Genomic DNA, 21,185 nt, shown 5'->3' on the forward strand with positions numbered 1-21,185 from the left:
AAGCAGGTCTAGCCAATACAACTTGGTTTGAATTTGAATGCATCCAACTTGGCACTTCTGATTGGGCAATTTGGTATTAGGTGATTCCAACTATAATCAGCTTGACGATATCTTTTGAGGAATATTTTTCTATCCACAGTATATAACTCCTATTGGCTAATTCATTATCCAATTTGGCAATTCTCATAAAATTATTAATATGGTGTGGCGAAATATTTCTATTCCTGTTTTTTATATGTTTGTATCTTTTTCTTTTTTTAGTGATTTCATGTCTCGCTTTTTTCTCTCCCGATCTTATCGTGACTCTGTGATTGTGTGTGTAACCGTTTGACCAGAGCCATTATCCGTGCCCTAATTAGTCCTAATACAGTAATACTTTTGGGTGAGCGAACACGTACCGTACTACTTTCATCAATACGTACCTTTCCATCTAAAATCTGTACTATTCAAACCTTACTTGAGATTTTGTTTGCGCTCCCGATTTTATATTCAGTTTTATTTATTTTGTTGTTATCAATTGTTTTATCGTCTATTATGCTGGTTATGGCAGTATGGAGTCGAAATAAACTTATATACTTATACTTTTATTAAATAGGACTGTAGGTAACTTTCAGACTTTAGATTTAATCTAGCTTTCTCAGTTTCTGGAGTCATGAATTCTTACGAAGGAGTGCCGAATAAGAGACAGCGCATGAATGATAACGGAATAAACTTAAAGGTACTGTAAATACTAAAATATCATAGGCTATCTGCATAATAGCCTATTTCAATAGAGCTGTATACCAGTATACATAGCAACACCGACACATTCATTTAAAAAATGCAAAAATGATACGATATCAGTATTCAACTAAATCTTATCACAGTACTGCAGTACCAGAATATATCCCAATACTTAATATTTTCTAACCTAGATCCAGTCGTACAAGAAAGTTAAATTGTGGTATGTTTCATTGAGAGAGAGAGAGAGATTTATTTTCGTCAACCAGAAAAAAAAAAACAGTCATAACAATAAATAATGGTAACAAAAAATACACTTTTTTCGGTATAGACTGGAAGGAGCGATACGACCATGCGGTCATCGGAGTCAGCTCCCTCCAAGTTTACGCTGATAAGTTCACAGTAAAATATGACTATTTGAAGTGACCTTTTTGTTCCGAATATGGGATAAATATGTGAATCCAAAATGCTGAAATGGGCGAAATATGCTCTTCCTAAGCTTGATTCTACATTCTGCTTTTTTCAACACCTAAACTAATCATTCGTATTTCATACAAAGATTGCAAAGTAACACATAAATACTATCATGTTTCTGTAGGTTCTGTCATAATGCAGGTAATGTGATTTCAGGATTTTCATTCACTGGTATTAAATTTTTGGCTTGGGAATCTTGTGTTCTTAATTTTTATCAACCTCATTATTGCTGTATTGAAAATAATCATTACCAAATATTTCACACAATTTCTTAAAACAACTTGGATTGTTTGGACAGCACCAAATCCTTTTTGCTAATCAGTTCATCCCAACATTTAAAATATATACTGATATATGTTGAATGAATAAACTTCTATTATCCAACTAACTAGTACCTATAAGAATCTCTCAACAATAATTAGGATCCATTACATTATTCTTAAAAAGACGAAAAAGTGGGTATCTAGCAGTCTAGTGTAGTTAAGTACCTAAAGTACCTCTAGTGGGTGTAGCATAACCATTTTTGCACATGTCAATCCTAACCATCACCTGATTACGCCATCCAAAAATACACAGACCCGAAAAGTGTTTTAAGCATTCCAAATATATTAATTATATCAGTAGGTCACAGTTCTTCATTTCCAGGATGTTCGAACATTTGGGTAAATAAAACAAACACGAAACGAGAGCGTCTGGCACAGCTATCATATGCCCATATAGTCACATTCTAACATGTCAGGTCATCTTTCGTTTTTGATCACAGTAGGGTAGGGTTTTGAAGAAATTTCTCTTCTATCTACCGATCTGTGATACCAAAAATCTTATTCTCTCTATTATAGGGTGAATATGAATCTTCTGAGAGCAGTGAACCTCCTCACAAATTCAGGTAAAATTATATCAATGTCATGTTTTGTGGCAGCTTTTTGATGAGAAAAGTCATCTTCACTCGAACTAGATGCTGCTGATGTTATTTGAATTGACTCTGCTTGCTGTATTTTTTAACGTTAGGATATAATATATTCATTCACAAGTGTTTGCTTCATAATTTAAGATTGAAAACCGCCTGATATTTTTTCTATTTGAGTAGTAATTAGGGTCTATGTCAGGGATGGCGAACCACTGACGCGCGGGTGACAAAGTAACCCATCATGTTTTTTGAGGTGACCTGCCAAGTCCCGAATTGTGAAAAAAACATACCAACATTTCAATAATGGAAATTGATAATGAAACCAATCGTTTTTTGATTTAACAATAAGTGAGCTAATGAATGTCTGAGGACAAGCGTGATGAAGCACATTGTACCACAACAAATACAAGTTTGTCGCTGTCAAAGTTTAGAGACTAACAGACCAATGAAATGTTTTAAGCGACGAACAATTTCACGATCTATATTTTACTTTGTCTTTAACTTCTTAACACTTAGCGAGCCAAGAATTGTTAGTACTCGATCAGTCGATTGTATTGCGAAGATTTTAGTCAATCTCCGTCGAAAATAGGTTGGACGGCCCTGTACTATGGTATGTGAGCCAACAATCATTTTTCCGTGATAAAAATCCATCAATTTTTGATCCATTCAAATAAAAGGTTTTCCAACCCTATCTATGTGCTATATAAGGTAAGTGGGCATGCCCACTCCTGTTTCAACTGCCAGTTTTCCTGGTTTCGTATTGTTACCCTGTTGTGTTGTTGTATAAAAGAGTATAAATATTTTTCCATATTCACAGCCACGGACCACCACCTCAGCCCAACAAAGTTTTGCTATTCACGATCATCAATGCAATATATCCTATAACTACAGTGAGTACAATAAAAAAAAATTCCAACATTTCTGTAAAATGATTATAAATTTAAGTTTAAACTAATGAAATTTTGCATATGCTATCAATGATGTTCAAAATAGTACGAATTATAATGATATAAGCGACTTATGTTGTTAGTCTCAAGACCTATTTTTATGTTGTAGTTGTGTATCGGTTATTTATATTTGTTATATTGGATTTACGTTTTGTAGAAAGTAATGGAATCAATCTGCAAAGATATAGGTGAAGTTCAGAGAATTGTCATTTTCCGCAAGAGAGGAGTGCAGGCAATGGTTGAATATCCTTTTCCAAAATTACAATAATCTATATTTTACCTAAATTAATGAGATTGGAAATAATAGGGAATATGAATCAAATTGGAAATATGATATTCTGCATAAGTTCTGTTTTGCATCCATAAGTCATTAATAAAAATATCACAAATATTTTTTATGTAGTATATATGTGGTAGTCTACTTCCGTAGTGTGGGTACCAGGTTGGGGTTAGGTCATAGTTTTATTCTGATTTCCCTTATTTTTATTCTGTTACCAGTTCTGTCTGTGTTAGCCAAGTGAATATTCCTCCTGTCTGTAGGATTCAGTCCCTTCACACAACTTGATGTAAAGTATGCGAACAAAATTAGTTACCCTTCATATTGGTAAATGAGATTAACATAATCTCTGTTCACGAAATGGTATGGTCCATTGGTTTAATATGTGCCAATGCTCAGCTGGACTTTTCAGACTTGTTTCTGCTGTCATTATTTCATCATGTAGGGTTCGGATGTCGCATTTTTTTTCACCTTGGTTTCATACAAACTGCGATCATACTTTGTACATACCGTTGGTCAGATCATTTGCTCCATCAGATTTGCCAGATATTGTATTCTTTGGAATTAATTTGATTTGATGATGCATACAAAAGCTGAGAGTAATATTTATTTTTGTAATTTCAACAACAATATATTGAAAAATAAATGATTGTATCCTTTTCAGATTTTGATTCTAAACATTTTTTGATATGATTTCCAATATCTTCTTTAACTAAAAATATTAAAAGCACATTTGACAGTATACAATCAGCTCAACATGCTAAAGCTTCCCTCAACGGAGCAGATATTTACTCTGGATGTTGCACATTGAAGATAGAATATGCCAAGGTCAGTGTCATTTATTGGTGAACTGTTTTTACTTCACACTCAAAGTGATATACTAACAAAAATATTTGATTTTAGCCTGCTCGTCTTAATGTTTACAAAAATGACAATGAAACTTGGGACTATACTGGAGCCCTGGGTAAGTCACTAATTATTTTTCCAAAGTATAAAGAAATTATTTAGTATTTCAATTCAATTCAATTTATCCAGTCATTTGAAACTGAGTCTAAAACACAGAATCTAACTAGCGTTTTTGTTTTTAATTCTTCATTACACTATTCTTTTTCTTATAAAGAAAGCGTTTTCGGCTTAAACTATGATATTGTCATTATCACGTATCACCTATATCTTTGATTTAAATGATTTGTAATTGATAATGATAATTAGTAATGATTGTAATTACTGTGTAACTTAAAAAATCATGGATTATTTCATGGGATTTGAATATAATGGAAACGCTGATAAAATATTATTGAAAAACATTAAACAAAACAAACAACATTGCTGAATTTCCAAATATTCACAATTTTTATTCTTTATTATTTTCTTCTTTTATTCATAATTCAATGATATGAATCACTTTATTATCCACTGATTTATATGTACAAACTTTCTACTTTCATGAGCTATCTTGTTATACAGTACATCACACTGATTTTAAAATGTGTGTAATTGTTACAGACAACTGAGACAAGCATCAAAATATATGCAACAATATATCAATTTACACTAATTGTATATTCAGTACTAAAAATTATATTGTTTTTGAATTTTTTGTGAACAAATTATGGGAAGTGCAGTGGCAGATGTTTTCCATTTCAAAAAGAAACATCAGATAATTTATATACTGAGACAAGCATCAAAATATATGCAACAATATATCAATTTACACTAATTGTATATTCAGTACTAAAAATTATATTGTTTTTGAATTTTTTGTGTACAAATTATGGGAAGTGCAGTGGCAGATGTTTTCCATTTCAAAAAGAAACATTCATCAGATAATTTATATAAAGTATTTTATTTTCCAATTTAATTCATGTTCAACAATTACAGTTTACACTATTTTTTCATGGCTTTTGTTAATACAGTATTTTAAGTTACATTTCATCATGAATATCTATATCAGGGTATCATAATAGGCTATTATTCAATCAAATTAATGAAATAAGAACTCCTGAACAATGAAACTGAAAAGTTCTTCATCATACTTTCAAAAAAAAGCTACCTTCTAAGTTAACCCATAGCTTTTGACTTAATTGTGTGATGTTTCCAAGAAAAATCCACAATCTAGTGTTTGGATATATGTTACATATTAGCTTTTATAACACTTGAATCAGCATTTACCCATTATACATTTCCATACAGTTACTTTTATATGTGTACCTACTTAATACAATGAATGCAGCAACAAGACTACATTGGTATTCATAATTGCAGAGTGACATATTATAATTATATAACATGCAACTTATCAATTGCTTAATTGACAGCCATTTTTAACTCACAATTTACTATGTTCAACAATGCACCACTGGCAACTTTATTTTAAATGGTTACTTACTGATCTGATACATATAAAGCATGGACTTCAGAAGAACTTGCTTACATCCCTCTTCAAGATGGAATCTGTCAGCCACTGTAAATATGACAACATGCAATATAACAATTATGCAAATTAAGATTGTCATCACCAACATTTTTTGCAGACTATTTCATACTATTTTGCTCACAAGTTGTGAAAAACTGCATTCATATTTGCAATTCAATACTTCCATAACCTTGACTTGTACAATGACTGATGAATCTAATCTATACCAAATCACTCAAAATACAATGACACAGACAGACCTGATGATCACTCAAGGAATTTCATTTTATCAAGATGAATTCATAGACAAGAAGCATTTACAAGGAATGATATTAAAAGAAAACAACTCATATCGGATCATCACTTACTCTATTGTCCCAAATGTACTCAAGATTACGGATATTTCCGCATGAAGCAGCACACTCACTCATCACACATTTCAACTCAAGACATTCTACAACTACACAGGCATTTTAATCATATAACACTTAAATAATATTGGACATTTGCTTGGATGTGCATTCCTAGAACAATAAATTGTTTGCTTCTATGAAACAGCAAAGAAATGGAAAAAGAATGGTATCTGATGCAACATTTTTCAAAAGAAGGAAATGATGGTATTGTATAATACATTTGCTGCAATATACAGCCATGGACAGAAGATTATGGTATTTTTTTATTCATAAATTTGTGGTAATTTTGTAATATATTTCTATCTTATTGTTATTTTTTCTTTGTATGTTATACATATCATGATAAACATTAAATTAATAATAATAATTAATAATAATTTTATTTTCATGATTTATTTTACAGACAATCCTGAACCTGGAATGGGACAGCAACAAGCTCTTCTTGGTGACGCTCCTGCAGGGTATGGACGTGGGGGTTATGGTGGAGGTAACGAATTGCTATTTTAATCAATATTGATTGGTTTTGAAGTCTGTGAGATTATCGCATGTTTATCTATCAAATGCTAAATAAAAATTGGGCAAAGAGTTGTTTTTATTGCTTTCCAATGGCCATGTCGCTTCTTATAAATACAAAATGTAAGCTAACTTTCTAAAGTTGGAATTGAGAAGTTACAGGATCAGTATGACAGCACCCAAGACTATTCTATTCTCACTCACTATTTATTTGAGAAGGGCTATTCAAAATTAACTTGATTTCGATTGACAAAAGTTTTTTATTCATTTCTCGACTCCAGCTCAGAGAAAATTATATGATTATAGCAAAAACTTTGGCTTATGCAAATCATCTTCAATTATCTGTTGAGAATAATGATCAGTAGTCATCTTGATGTTTTTTGAGTTTATATTGGAAATTTTGAATTCCGATATCACCAATAAAAGCACAAAATTCCATCTCCTGCTTTGTGGCATGTCACAGAAATGCGACTTTCGACTCTGACAGCAATATCAATTGAAACAAGCCACTCTCCACAACCCTATTCAAGATTTCTGCTGTTAAATTATCGTCGATACCAATCATTTACAGGTATGGGATCAGGAATGGTGCATGCTCCTCCCATGCGTGGTATGGCCCCAAGACCTCGACATCCTATGTCTCCTATGGGAGGCCTCGGATCTCGTGGAAGAGGAGGAATGATGCCTGGCGTCAGACCACAGAGACATGGAATTATGGGAGCACCACCTCCACAGCAACAGGTGTTTAAAACATTTTTATTTTATTCAATGATGTCTAATGTAGTGGTGTTTCGCGGAAGGCCACACAGGGCCGTTGATTGAAAAAAAAAGATTAGAAAAATAAGATGGGACACGGCCTGGGCTGTTATATGGCAGTTTCATATTTCCCTTGTCTCACATGATCACACATCTGGAAATCATCTGGCATCTAACTGGTCCAAGGTAAATATTAACGTCACACAAAGAGAGACTTCACTTGTCTCGACTCTCATATTATGGTGTACTCTGGGCCCGATATAAATTTAAAATTAGGGCACAGAAAGGGGTGCCCATGGGCAGACTACAGAGTAGGTGGCTTACCAAAAATGTCAGTCTCAGTTTTCAGTTATCGAAAAATAATCAAAAATAAAATTTATTAACGTTCGTCATTTTATTGCATTTTTGGATCAGCATATAGTGTACATTATTTGCCACTAAATTAACTCCATTCCATCCAGCTGAATATTTGTCAGAATATCTTGACAGATACAGATTTGTCACTTGCTCTATGTACCTGAATAGTTGATGTTCTTTATTCAAAATTCAAGTCTTTTTAATCGTATGGTAGTTGGTAGTTCTTCTCACAATGTGATGCTAGATACAAAATATCCTAGATGATAATTTTTTGCATTAGATTGTTTTGAGGCTTCAGTTAAATTGTTTAGATCAGGGGCATGCAACATTTTTTATCGGTGGGTCATATAACCAACCAATTTGGCATGAAGGGCAAGAGAAGAGAATGCTGATATCGCTTAGCTTTGCAGTAATGAATGCACCGGACAAAACGTAGCAACAAAAGCAAAAAACATTATGTACTTTATCCACGTTTAATTGAAACCAGGTTTAACGTATATCATTTTCATTATAGATGCCTGACTACAATGATTATGGTGGGGAAGATTACGGACAAGGCATTAGCCAGAGTCCGGTTGTGATGGTCTATGGTTTGAAGCCTGAGAAGATGAATGGAGAAAAGCTATTCAACCTTTTATGTCTATATGGAAATGTGCTGAAGGTACTTGTACCAAATATACAGTAAATGTTATATCATACATCCCTCTAGGACGTTCATTGAATGCTGATATTACATTGTTTGTTATTATCTTTGAATTCAATGCTACCATTCATGCTTCAAATTTTGAATTTTTTTTTCCTATTATTGTTTTATCATATTATTTTGAAGGTAAAATTCCTGAAAAGTAAACCTGGTACCGCAATGGTGCAAATGGGAGATCCAGCATCGGTTGATCGTGCAATCCAGAATCTTTCTGGAATAAGATTCTTCGGAGAAAAACTCACTCTTGGGTCAGTACTCAAGGAATACAGTTTTGAATTCAATTGATTTTAATTGTGTTTTAAAAACATACATTTTACGTTCAAAGTTCAAGAAATTATAATAATCTATTCTGAAAAATGGAACTGCTCAACTAGTTCTTTAAATTTCCTTTTTAAAGGCCTTCAAAACAGATGTTTCTGACAGATTCCGGACAAATTGGTGAACTGGATGACAAGACACCCAGTTTTGTTGATTTCTCAAATTCAAGAAATAACAGGTTTGTGGCCATCTCATCCTCTTTCCAGTCTGATAGCAATTCATTCATTTTATACTAGAAAACATTTCCTATAGCATAACAAACTATCATTGCTCTAGTTTGGGATTTGAACCCGTACTGTGTAATCTACAATGCTAACACAGTAAATTCTAACACTTTAACCATTAAGCCGCTCCAACATGCTATATCACTAACTGTTCTACTTTACCGCTGTTCAGATTTACAACAACCGAGCAAGCTGCCAAAAACCGAATTCAAAAACCTGCTCCTGTCTTGCATTATTTTAATGCACCTACAGATATGGATGAAGAAAAGACAAAACAAGTAATATTTTATTCGTCTGTGAACTTGTAATCTTCAAATTCAGTTTACGGTAGTCTCTGCTTATTTTTTACAGTACCACTATTGGTTGGAATTAATTGCAATCTGAATTTACTTCTAAATGAGTGTGTGTGTGCCACACAGAATGTTTTGAATTTTTATGAATGTAATTTGCAACATTGCTTCCTCAGGGGGAAATGTTATGGGTACAAACTGTGTAGAGGTTTGTATGTTCTACTTTTAGTAAAAACGAAATATTTTAATTTCATTATCCTTATCGAAATTAATTTTTTTGACCTAGCTTTGTGAAGAACTGTCTGTAGCTCCACCAACAAGATTCACTCAATTCAAAACACGCAGTAAGTAGATTTCTCGCAAGCCGCGACCGTTTTTGAAGATATATCTTTGTTTTTAATATATTAGTCTCACGCCTAAGAATTGTGTAATCATTATCATTTTGCGAGTATATTTATTACAAGCATAGGCATATCTGGGGAGCTGGTTCGAAATCAAGGTGTCTTCAGAGTCACAGTATATGCAAACTGTGGGTCTAGTTTCGGCTTTGTTGTTGAATTTGTGACCACTACCACAAATTTTTCAGCCCAAATGCAGTTTTGTTGCAGCGGGACACTCAACTTCTAAATATATAAATTCAAGTTGAAAACTTCTAAATTAATAGTAGTAATTGATTAAAAAAAAACGTAAAATATCAAATTTTTTCATTTTTATTAGGTTTTAGCGAAATATAATGTTAAAATAATAAATTGATTGTTAGGAGCTGGAGCCACTAAAATTTCTGGCAGCTTTTCTGACTCCTGGATATAAATCCTAATTTTTATATTTTATTTGTAGATATTAAAAATTATTCTCATTTGCGTCTATTAGATTGTATACTTTTCACCATGTGTTGTAATCCTGAATAAAGAGAAAATTGAATCACAAAACTTTTCATTTCAACAGGTGAGAGAAGTTCATCGGGTTTGTTAGAATTCTCGGATCGCAGTGAAGCGATGGAATGCCTTGCAGTTCTGAATCATTACAAGTTAGAAAACCCAGGTAATTTTTAAAACTACTTTTTAACATCGATTTATGAAAATTTCTGGGTGTTTCACTGGCGTTCATGACAAGATACAGTTCACCCAAAGTAATTCTTAGTTCAAGCTCGATGAGTAAGTAGTCCAATTATTCTAGAATTTATACCGGAATCCAGAGTGGTTATTATAAAATTTTCACTATATTCAACGCTGACATTTTACATTACTATTACTCCACATTTTTCGTTATAGTTGAAGCTAGGGTACATTTCAAAGCCTGTATTTCGAAGTACAACCACACAGAATTTGTTTTCCATGAGTTTATTTGACATCATTTATGACAAGTGCAATAACATAAATTAAAAAGTTGAGTCATTATATAACACATATTCTGTACACTAAAATTCAAAATCTAACATATGACAAAATGTATTTAAAACATTCAAGCAAGATATGCAATTCCTTTATAATTTTGAAACCGTTTTAGGTGGACGCTATCCATACATATTGAAACTATGTTTCTCAACATCAAGCAGTTCACAAAATTATGGGCCGAATTACCAGCGTGAATGAACAAAGCAAGCAAGAACAGTAATTGTCATTAATGTACATATTTTGTGGCAAGTAGCATTGGACAATAAGTTTATGAATAATAAAGAGAAGTGACAAATGACAGTAAGAACATTGCTAAAAAAGATGAATTGATAATAAAATTAATTCTTCTTTGGATTATGGTCGATATCTGTATTAGTATGAAAATCCATAAACATCGCTGGGTTTCTTTGAGAAAAATGCATCAAAAATATCATTTACGCTTCTCTGTGTTTCATAGTGTTGTTGATATCGTTGTTGGCCATAGTTTTTCCATTGTTCTGATTTTTTGTAATCTGGCCCTGAAATTGTGTTTTTATGTAAAGCCGCAATCAAATTTATTTAGGACAGTAATGATAATAAAAATTGTGTCGAATATCTCAAATTTTTAACTGGATCTAGGATGATTGTGATCTTTCCTCTATTGTATTTTTGTATTGCTTTTTTTTTAACAGGGATGATTTGGTTGTTAACAAGCAATAAACAGTTTTAATGCAAAAAATGGAATGTGCATTCATACATTCAGTAGATCAGGCAAAAGTTCTCATGTTCTGCTTGAAATCTTCTACCTTTCTAGATAACCTTGCCTGGCGTTTTCTCAGCATAGTAAGATCATTTTGCATGTCTCTCAATTGACTGCTCAATCCCGCGTTAGCTGGGAAAGTAAGGTTGAAAATTGGAAAATGTGAAGTCTGGCTATGTGACGGACGAATTTTTAATTTATGCAAATTGATAGTTTGAGAAATCTTAGAGAACTAGCACTAAATGTATATTCCGGTTACTACAGACCTTCATGCATGTTTCTTGTCATTCCAAAAGCATTCTTCATTAATTCATCCATATCTTTCATGATATTACCGAACATTGTTTCACCTTGAAATAGATTTGGAACTCTTCTCCTCCACTCCTCTCGATCCTTAGAATAGAGGGTTTGTTAAGTGTTGCTGTATTATATATTAGCTCACAGCTGACAAGAAACTGCAATGTTTGATATAATTTGTATCAAATGGTTTGTTGGTATATTTTTTGAATTTGAGGCATGATAATAAACACAATCTCCATACCAAATCTATTGGGACCATCTGTAAATCTCAATATAACTTCTAAAAACTTTAAATGTGTCATGTTGCGGACACAATTTACTTAAAAGCACATACTGGTTGCCTCTACTAACTTCAAAAAAGTCTTTGAATAATCCCTCATGGCTTCCTGTTGTAAAGTCTGAGAAGAAACTGAAGTTATCTCTGGTTGATGGATATTTGTGATGTGCTCTTGCTCTTCTTTCACTCTGTTTTCGAATATAGTCTTCTTGCTCTTTTTCCATTCTTCTTACTGGAATTGGTAGAATGAGGAGAAATAGGAAAAAAGAACGCTAAGTTGCACATGTATAATAAAAAATATATCTCTGTTACTTTTTCATCAATAGGGATTGGAAAATAGAAAACTCTTTCAAAACAGGCTCATTTGATATGAAATGTCAGCCTTTCGCATTGTGGGTAAAAATATTTAATATCTTCATTAATTTTTTTAGTTGAAGCAGGTAAGGTGATAACAATTGTTGGATAAGATAAAATTTACGATGAGAATACTTTTTTCATCATGTCTTCTTTGATTCATTGTTTCATCATATTCTTTCTTTTGTCTTGCTTCTTCATCATAATCATACCGTTTTGTTCCTGAAAAAAATAAATTTGGTAAACTTGATTCACTTAACGACACAGCAGACTCATTCGCCACAAACACAATTTAAAGTTACCTTTCTGTTTTGATATAAAACTATTGGCATGTGTTTGGAATTGGCTTTTTGACTATAAAATATGCTTGTAAATAACATTTTAAGCCTTCCTTTTTCCGCAATATACCATGTATCAGCTGGTGTAATCATATGGACTTGAAACAAAAGTTTTAACGAACCGTCACATAAAACATGATAAGCCTCCGATATTTCTTTGAATTTCTTTTCTGAAAGATCTTTCTCATTTGGATTTTTATCAGGATGCCATTTCTTTGCTAAATTTTTGTACCTAAATTCATAGAAAATGATTGATAGATCGCTGTTAGTTCGTACAAACAATTTATTGAGATAAATATATTTAAATGAAATATTATAGGGCCCAGACAATGCGATGTTTTCTCATGATGCAATGAAAAATAATTTGAACAGAAACAACAAAGCATAAGGGTCCAAGTTGTTCGACTTTCCTCATACTAATACAGTAATATGTGATTAAGAATTTACTATAATCAAAAATGACTATTCATTACTTTTTACAAACTATATTGCAGTCAATGATTTTGTTCGGTATATATTTTCAGAATGTGGCATTTCATATGCTAGAAAACTACTTGCATCGCCATACGTAATTAATTTTACAGCAAAAGATTTTAAACGACAGAATGATGTCAATCAACTATTCCTCAAATAAGCATATTTATTCAGCATAGAAATCTCGTCTTGAATTCAGTTGCTAGATAGAGCCTACCTACCCTGAAAGATATGAAACCTACAATTCATCTCACTTCTGCACTCAGTATCGAGCTAGCTATTTTTAAGGAATAACTTACGCTTTTTTGATTTCATCCATTGATGCATTTTCAGAGACGCCCAGTGTGCGGTAATAATTTTTGTTGTATACCATGATTGCAGGAAGAGGAAGTCTTTTCAATGAATTTGCCTACAGCAACAAGTTTCGTAACCAATTGATTTAACAACTAGTTAGATAACGAGGTAGGCTGAAAAGGTGAACTAAAAAAGTTATCACGTACGAGGTATTAACGTCATGTTTCTATGGTTACGACACACGGCATTTAGTGACACCTTGTGAAAAACTTTTCAATCAATCAATCAGCTTTTACATACACGAAATGGATCGTTATGTAATCATGTTGTTGGTATTTTTTTCTTGTTGTTGTGAAAAAATCGCTTTTCACTTTGAAATTTTCAGTGATGAAAGATGATTGTCGTCACTAGAAGGCTATGGATGTATCCCCGTGCATCGATTTCCTTGTTTATTTCCGTAACAATTACAAATCAGCAATAAGTTAACAATGACGTAACAGTTATAATTTATGCCGCCGCTCAGACTACGAGAAAAGATTATTTATATAATTGCCCCTCATCTATTATTCACTTTTCGACATAGCTATTCCCTAAAATATGCTAATTTATACTGTAATTATTATTCGAATGAAAAGTTAGAACACTACCAAACTATACGGTTGCAATATTAATAAGGCCTTCGGCAAAGATATGCCGCCTATGAATCACAATTCTATCAATGTCTTCCCCAACGCTCGACATAACCAATATCACCAGTCGCACATCACACTGTCAACAATCCCCATTGTCCGTTTGACGACTTTGTCTATGTCCTCTTCGCCTTATAACCTCCGCAGATATCGCGTTACAATACAATGGCGGCTCTTCATTCCAAGTAGATGTGTCAGTGAACAATAACCACATTCCAACATGTAGAAGTTGTTTATTGTAGCTTTTCAGAGTCCACAAGCATGGCAATACCATGATAAACTGCTTTCTATGAGTGTTAAGTGTACCCAAGATAAGGTAACAGTAGCACAGAAAAAAGTGCCATCAACAATCAAGCAAGATATGGTATGATTTTTATTAGACACAAATAACAAAAAAATAGAGTAGCAAAAAAAGAATACAGATATTATAGTTGACCAATTCTATCAGAAATCATCAGTTTAATCACAAACAACTGGAAGATCATAATGTCACACAAGGTAAAGGTGAGGAGACAGATATATTTTGGAATATACACTATTACACTTGCATCCAAACTGAAAAAATATGGTTTTAAAACTACTTGAAGATACACAATTTCAATCGTATTTTTCACAAGATGCAACACACATTGGTACGTTTTACTATTGATAGCAAAAATCATGTTAACAAAAATATTGTGGCCAAATGACATAGCAGCACCAGCTGATAATAAATTAAATATAACATTCATTGACTTGAATTTTTCTTTTTACTTTCAGATCTCAGTTCCAGTTGGCAGTTTTCGATAAGTAATCTTAATTCCTGCATTACTTCACCCTTGTGGCTGTGTGTAATTTGTAGTACCTTCAAAGCCTAAAAATATTTATTACAAAACAATTGAAGGTGGACCTATCAATAGCATTGCCAGCTTGTTCTTGTTAACACTGCTGTTAGATTATTACGATCATACTAAGAGCTACACTTTTAGAATTTTCATACATTCTCCTCTATCTAGCCAAATTTTGCTGTTTTTAAAAAAATAGTGCCACCAGGTTTTTGTAGTAGTTCTGAGTGTTATTTGTCAACAAAGGTGGATCAAATAACTTGAATGAAGGTCGTTTTGTCTCCAAACGTGTTTTGTTAGGCTTGACTACAACTAATTTTAAAAATTTATTAATTTTACGCAATTAACATCATTTCATCAAAAAGACTTAACTTAACGACTCTGGGAGCTATGAATCGTAGATTTGTCTTGTACTACATTAGGTAGTACAACTTTGCAGCATTCCTGACATGAGAAGCTAGACATTGTGCACAATGCAAGACACATATGGGTACCCACAATATAGCGAAGTGCGATCTGGTGGACTCTATGCTTCCACTGAGATTGTGAGACTCAAGTCCTAATCCTGAATCCTAGTAAGAATCTTAGTTAACCTTAGTAAAGTTCCTTACCACAGGCATACCCCTGGAACCCAAATTTAGGTCCCTTACACGGCACACACAAATTTTTCTCTAGGAGTTATTGTATTACCGTACATACCTCAACCAGCATACGAATTGCTTCTCCATTTCTTTTTGTGTACAAAAGTATTTTACCAAGTTTCATCATTTGCAAACCAGTTAGTGGATTAACGTCTTGAAGATATGATCTATTTAATAAAAGTAAAATAAAATTCAATTTACGGAAAGATTAAGGATCACTGTGAGAACACAAATACTATCGAAAAAATATGATATTTTTAGCATGAGTAATAAAAGGGTTAGATATAGCCAAATACAGACAGACAAACAAGTTATCACACATGGAAAACACAGTACTTTTATTAGACACAAATTGGCCATGTGGATTGTTTTGCCAATTCATTATTGTTAGTCTTGTGCTTCTGTTGCTTTTAGGGTGATTTTTTTTGGTGCAGAATAAAAATGCTTTTCCGTATTTGACCAATCTATCTCAAATTTTCAGAACTTAAATTTAGAAGTAGCATCTCGACAACTATTACTTTATTTTTTTTCAAATCTCCTTATCTTATGAGATCTAGTATTTCTCCCGAATTTAACTGTTTTATTTCAATTCACGGGCTTTATATTGGCTGCATTATTCATAAGAATATATTATTATGATATTTGTGGAAGAAAAAAAAAGTTATTAAAAATAAGATTCAGCTGACAATCAAAAAAAAATATTAGGGTCATACCTGTATGCTTTTAGTGCCATAGCACCATGGTGGAATGCTTCATCAAACTTCTGTAATTGTATGCAAGCGTCCATCGAAAAATCATGGATCTGAAGCAATTTTGAATAAGAGAATAAAACAAGCACATTATATTAAAGCACAACTTTGTGATATTCAACAGTTTTTAAAATCCAATATTGGTTACTGTGTACTTTGTTCGGTGCTCCAGAAGTATGTGTACCAATCAGAGGTAACCAATTTTGTTTGCCTACTTACATCGAGTTGTGTAAAGGGACTGAATCCTATGGGCAGGGGGTATATTCACTTGGCTAACACAGACAGTCCCTGAACCAAAATGAGGAAAATCTGAATGAAATTATGGCCTAACCCTAACCTGGTACGCACACTACGGGAGCACCTTTGTTCTTTGTATCACATAAAATAAAAACTACAAATTTCACTCTTCAACCGTCACACAATATGAGGTCACCCCATCTACACTACGTAAAAATAAAGAAATCTTACCCTTGCCATATATACATTTTCAAGGGGAAGGACCTGTCTCGCAATGAATCCCGATGTTAGGTCTCTTATCTCTCCATAATCACCTGCTTTTCGTGCTTTGTCAAGATCTTCTAAAAACCTTTTTACCGCTGTTATTTTGGGGGAATTTATTGACAGTATTTCATTGTTGAAGTCACTCAACATATTCCCATCCTATGAAAAATATCAAAAGTAATATATTATGTTACATGATCAATTGGAATGTGTTTAAAAAGGCGCTCACATGGGTAAACCACATGTTTTTTTGCTCTTGTTGCTGAGGTTAATCTTCCGCCATTTGAAAAGTTTTGTATGGCCCAGGCCGCCCAGCTAGATGTCTTAAATTGGTCCCATGGCCCACCGGCAAAAAATGTTGCACACCCCTGGATTGCGGCGACAATTGAAGCCAGAAATCCAACATAAAATATGAATGTTAGCCAAGAATAACTGATTAGTGATTGTGGAAAATGACGTCACATGATGATTTTCAAGTCTAAGTTCTGAGATCAGGTATTGGTGGTATATCCCGGGGATAAGTGAATGTGAGGGAATAAGAGATACTATTAAATAAATAAACAATACTCACATGCATTCTGTTACTACATGCAGGGCATTTACATTTAAATCTATAAATATTTTGAAGTTCATCTTGTCTGTCATGACTTGGTGCCAGTTGTTCAATGTATGATATTGTGAGCTGACAAATAAAATTGGAAAACTATTATAACTAGAGAAAGTAAAAAGTAGCAAAGGTTGGAACATGTCAACATAAAGTTGCTGTCATACAAGTCTTCGTTGATTACAGAAAAGAGCTAGCTGGGAGTGGTTTAATGATACCTAGGCCACAACAGAGTGACCCAAATAAACCGAACCCATTAATTTCTTAAATACTTTTATGAAAAAAAAGTTTCCAGGACCATTTGCACAAAATTTATGTCCTCTCTAGAATATTATGTTTCACATGACCAGTGTTCAAATTTTTTTTAGGGTGGAAGAGAGTCACTCTGTATGACAAAGGCACAGGACAAGTTATGAGATTATATATGTCAGGGGTGGCCAACCTGCTTTCGGCCGCGATCGACTAAAATCTCCAAAATAGCTCGCGATCGACTGATCGGTAATGAGGTCATACACAAAAACGAATGAGTGCTGAATATGCAGATAACTGCACAAATGCATACGAAAAATTACATCGCTGCCAATAAGTTCGGCTGTGTGGGCGCATTTTTAATGAAATCGCCACACAAAAACTGGGTCTAGAGTGGCAATTTTTTAGGGTACCGGTATGTTATTAAATTCACTCAACATCAGACGCGATCGACTCCTCGAGACGTGGCGATCGACCGGTCGATCGCGATCGACGTGTTGGCCACCCCTGATATATGTGATATAAACAATCTTTGCAGATATATTTCTGTTTGATGTAATAACAGATTAAATTCTCACCTCTTCACCTTCTTTCAAATCTCGCAACGTTCGTATATTCAATTGTAATCGATCAAATACGGCAATACAGTTTGGAACGCAACTGTGATTTATTAGACTGCAACTGTAAAATGAAAGAGTGAAGTCATAAAGTTTGTGAAATTGAAATACAAGGTGGTCAACTGAGGTACAAATTTCTATCCAGAATTTTATAAAATCATATGAATTTCTGAAAAGTAGAGCAGCAGAAAACGGCACTATTAATATAAAATCGGCATATGAATTTTGTGTCAATAACAGAAAAATATACCTCAAATATATTCCTGTGCCAATATCGGACTGAAGTTCTTCATCACAAATAGCAAAACTGTTATTTTTTAACTGAAATATGAAGAAGAATTTTTTAATCATTAAAAACTTCCTCGCAAAGCAGAAGTATTAGTTACCTAAACATTGGTGGTACCTTAAAATCAAATCTGCCCAATAGCCCTTGCAGAAGGAAGCTATTCGAATTGTGATTGGGACCATAAATTCATCCCTACTTTTAATTACCCAAATCCAACTGAAAGTGATAATAAAATTTGGTTCCGAAACAGAAGGGGTTTATTATTTCATATCTACAGCATTTTGCTCTCCAATATTGGTTCTCAAAGCAGTCAGTTTCATACCCCTACTTCTCAGTCAAAAACAGTCAATCTGCGTTGCATTATTTATTTGTAAATAAAAAGGATAGAAGTACAAAGTGCTTCAAATCTGTTTGAAAAATTCCATTCCAAGCCGTTTATATCTGTTAATAAATTTTGTTAAAAAAATCTGTAAAAGCAAACCTTTGCGCAAAGTTCTAAAACCGCTTTAATATCTGGAACTTGAAGAGGTAACGTTCCAAGACCCCAATATGAATGTAAGATTACAACAAATTGCCCAAGTGTTTCCTTTTGGCCTTCAGTGAGTCGGTCATAATCTGTAACAAGAGAGTGAGTATATTATGAGTGTTAATAGTAAGTTTATAAGTTAATAGTATATTTATTTTGATAAGAATACAAGCTAATTTGTTGAAGATCAACTTTTATGTTTGAACAATCTCATCATTGAATTTGCTGAAAAAAACAAACAAAACTTACTAGATTCAAGGTCCATTATTGAAACCAGATCTTCTGTTTTATTGTCATCTAACGAGTTTTCCTGATAACACAATATCAAAATAACTATTCAATTTATGATATAAAAAATTGGATAAGGTATGCCTTAACCAGCAAGAACCTGGTGCTTTTTTGAAACAAACATATAGATAACTTCATGAAGATATAAATAAATAAGATGAAGGCTTATACATTGTGCATGTGCTCATAGTATGCATGCTCATATTCACATATACTGGATATTATGACATTCCTATCATGAAATTATTCTGCTTTTCCACAATGATTAATTATATTATTACTGAATTAAAAATGTTAAATTTGATAAAACATATAGTGGATAATATTTTTATGAGGTGAAATTGATAAACCAAAAAGAAATTGTTATAAATATTATTAAAACTCACTAATTTCCAAAGTACTCTCCCCAATAAAATGACAAAATCAGGAGGAACTTTAGGAGATATTTGTTTCAAGGCTGCACATTCTTGTTTATGCTGTGACCATGCTCCTTTCTAGAAGATAAGAATAATAAATATTGCAAATTATAATTTGCCAAATTTATTTATTACAGGATAACAACTAATATTTGCACATGGTAAGTGAATAACTATGTCGCATTAACATTTCTTAATATATATATATATATTACTTTCTTACTCCTACACTATATTAATAAGCCATTTATAAATGATAATACCTGAATACTGAAACATACCTGACAGTTTTTGTCACAATATCTCATAAATTTACAACCGGAACATCGAAGCAAAGTCTCTTGTCTGCAAAGAAGTAACAAATTAAAACAAGCTTAAATTGTAGACTAGTTGATCGAGCAATACCCATTATCATGTATTACAGAGTTACGGTACTGACAGGCTAGAGTCAGTACCGGTACTTGCTGACTTGATGGCATTGAGAAAATGTAAAGCGAATTATTTACATGCCTGCATACTGGCATAGGTACATACAGACATATGCAAGAGGACTATTACTTCCCTTCTCTGGCTATATTCAACCGATTTATCCAGCTGTTCAGTTAGAATAGATTACTGAATTATGACATTGTCAGACTTATATATGTTGCATTTTCAATTAGAAGACACTCACTTTTGAAAACAATGATCACATCGAATTCCTTTCTGTTCGTTAGCCAGTAGGTACACAAAAGGTTCTGAGCTCATCAATACAGTTCCCCTTCTAATTGACGAGGTGCATCTTAATCCTCGTCCTTTATCGTTGGAGACAAATATTTCCAGCATAATTTTGTTTCTACAATGTACCGATGAACAAACTGTTTCGCCGTGTGTTGAAGTGCTGTAAGATTCATAAAATAGAATAAAACTTCAGGTATCTGCTATATACAGATATATGGACAATAATCTAACAATAAATAGCGCAAAGACACATTGCCAGTCGTGCTAACGAAAACGAGTGCGATTATTAGCGGGTATTTGCGAATAGCGCGAAAACTGATTATCGCGAAAATTTGACGACGTCTTTTTTCGCAGGTTTTTTGTAAAATGTTTATTGAAATATTCTATTTGACTTTTAAAACATTTTTGCAAAATAATGCAATATAAAATAATAATAATACCAATAAACCTCGTCGAAAAAACACATTCTACAAACATAGGGGCAAAGGTTAAAGGGTAAACATCAATCATAATGACCGAACGTGCTCTCAACATGGTTATTTTAAGGCCAACAAGTGAACAACGGGTATGCATTCAAGTGAAACTATGAT

At 33.2% G+C, this 21,185-nt stretch overlaps 3 protein-coding genes across 4 annotated transcripts; 1 reads left to right on the forward strand and 2 right to left on the reverse strand.

Annotated features, from left to right (window-relative positions):
• The first annotated feature begins 561 nt into the window (after nucleotides 1-561).
• On the forward strand, nucleotides 562-11,427 carry LOC120336384 (heterogeneous nuclear ribonucleoprotein L-like). Its single transcript, XM_078109721.1, has 15 exons — nucleotides 562-718; nucleotides 2,034-2,080; nucleotides 2,919-2,991; nucleotides 3,206-3,291; nucleotides 4,057-4,153; nucleotides 4,229-4,289; nucleotides 6,558-6,641; nucleotides 7,239-7,408; nucleotides 8,295-8,441; nucleotides 8,610-8,731; nucleotides 8,881-8,979; nucleotides 9,198-9,303; nucleotides 9,602-9,659; nucleotides 10,261-10,356; nucleotides 10,822-11,427. Exons 1-15 carry the CDS (start codon nucleotides 653-655, stop codon nucleotides 10,905-10,907), a joined length of 1,398 nt encoding a protein of 465 aa, XP_077965847.1. The 5' UTR covers nucleotides 562-652; the 3' UTR covers nucleotides 10,908-11,427.
• Nucleotides 10,640-13,721, reverse strand: LOC120336467 (uncharacterized). 2 transcript variants are annotated; one of them, XM_039404152.2, is made up of 7 exons: nucleotides 13,491-13,721; nucleotides 12,840-12,949; nucleotides 12,515-12,601; nucleotides 12,100-12,257; nucleotides 11,715-11,841; nucleotides 11,446-11,580; nucleotides 11,087-11,227 (listed from the first exon to the last, which is right to left on the reverse strand). In XM_039404152.2, exons 1-6 carry the CDS (start codon nucleotides 13,562-13,564, stop codon nucleotides 11,456-11,458), a joined length of 681 nt encoding a protein of 226 aa, XP_039260086.2. In that variant the 5' UTR covers nucleotides 13,565-13,721; the 3' UTR covers nucleotides 11,087-11,227; nucleotides 11,446-11,455. The 2 variants fall into 2 exon arrangements, with proteins under 2 accessions (XP_039260085.2, XP_039260086.2); XM_039404151.2 differs by lacking the exon at nucleotides 11,446-11,580 and having other exon boundaries at nucleotides 10,640-11,227; nucleotides 13,491-13,706.
• Nucleotides 13,722-14,529: 808 nt separating this feature from the next.
• On the reverse strand, nucleotides 14,530-20,851 carry LOC120335661 (histone-lysine N-methyltransferase SMYD3-like). Its single transcript, XM_039403226.2, has 12 exons — nucleotides 20,549-20,851; nucleotides 20,157-20,220; nucleotides 19,846-19,953; nucleotides 19,421-19,481; nucleotides 19,127-19,260; nucleotides 18,610-18,680; nucleotides 18,321-18,423; nucleotides 17,461-17,571; nucleotides 16,857-17,048; nucleotides 16,353-16,441; nucleotides 15,698-15,806; nucleotides 14,530-15,027 (listed from the first exon to the last, which is right to left on the reverse strand). Exons 1-12 carry the CDS (start codon nucleotides 20,698-20,700, stop codon nucleotides 14,902-14,904), a joined length of 1,320 nt encoding a protein of 439 aa, XP_039259160.1. The 5' UTR covers nucleotides 20,701-20,851; the 3' UTR covers nucleotides 14,530-14,901.
• Between the last annotated feature and the right edge of the window lie 334 nt (nucleotides 20,852-21,185).

Source organism: Styela clava, chromosome 2, assembly GCF_964204865.1.
Source record: "Styela clava chromosome 2, kaStyClav1.hap1.2, whole genome shotgun sequence".
NCBI classification, from domain to species: Eukaryota; Metazoa; Chordata; class Ascidiacea; order Stolidobranchia; family Styelidae; genus Styela; species Styela clava.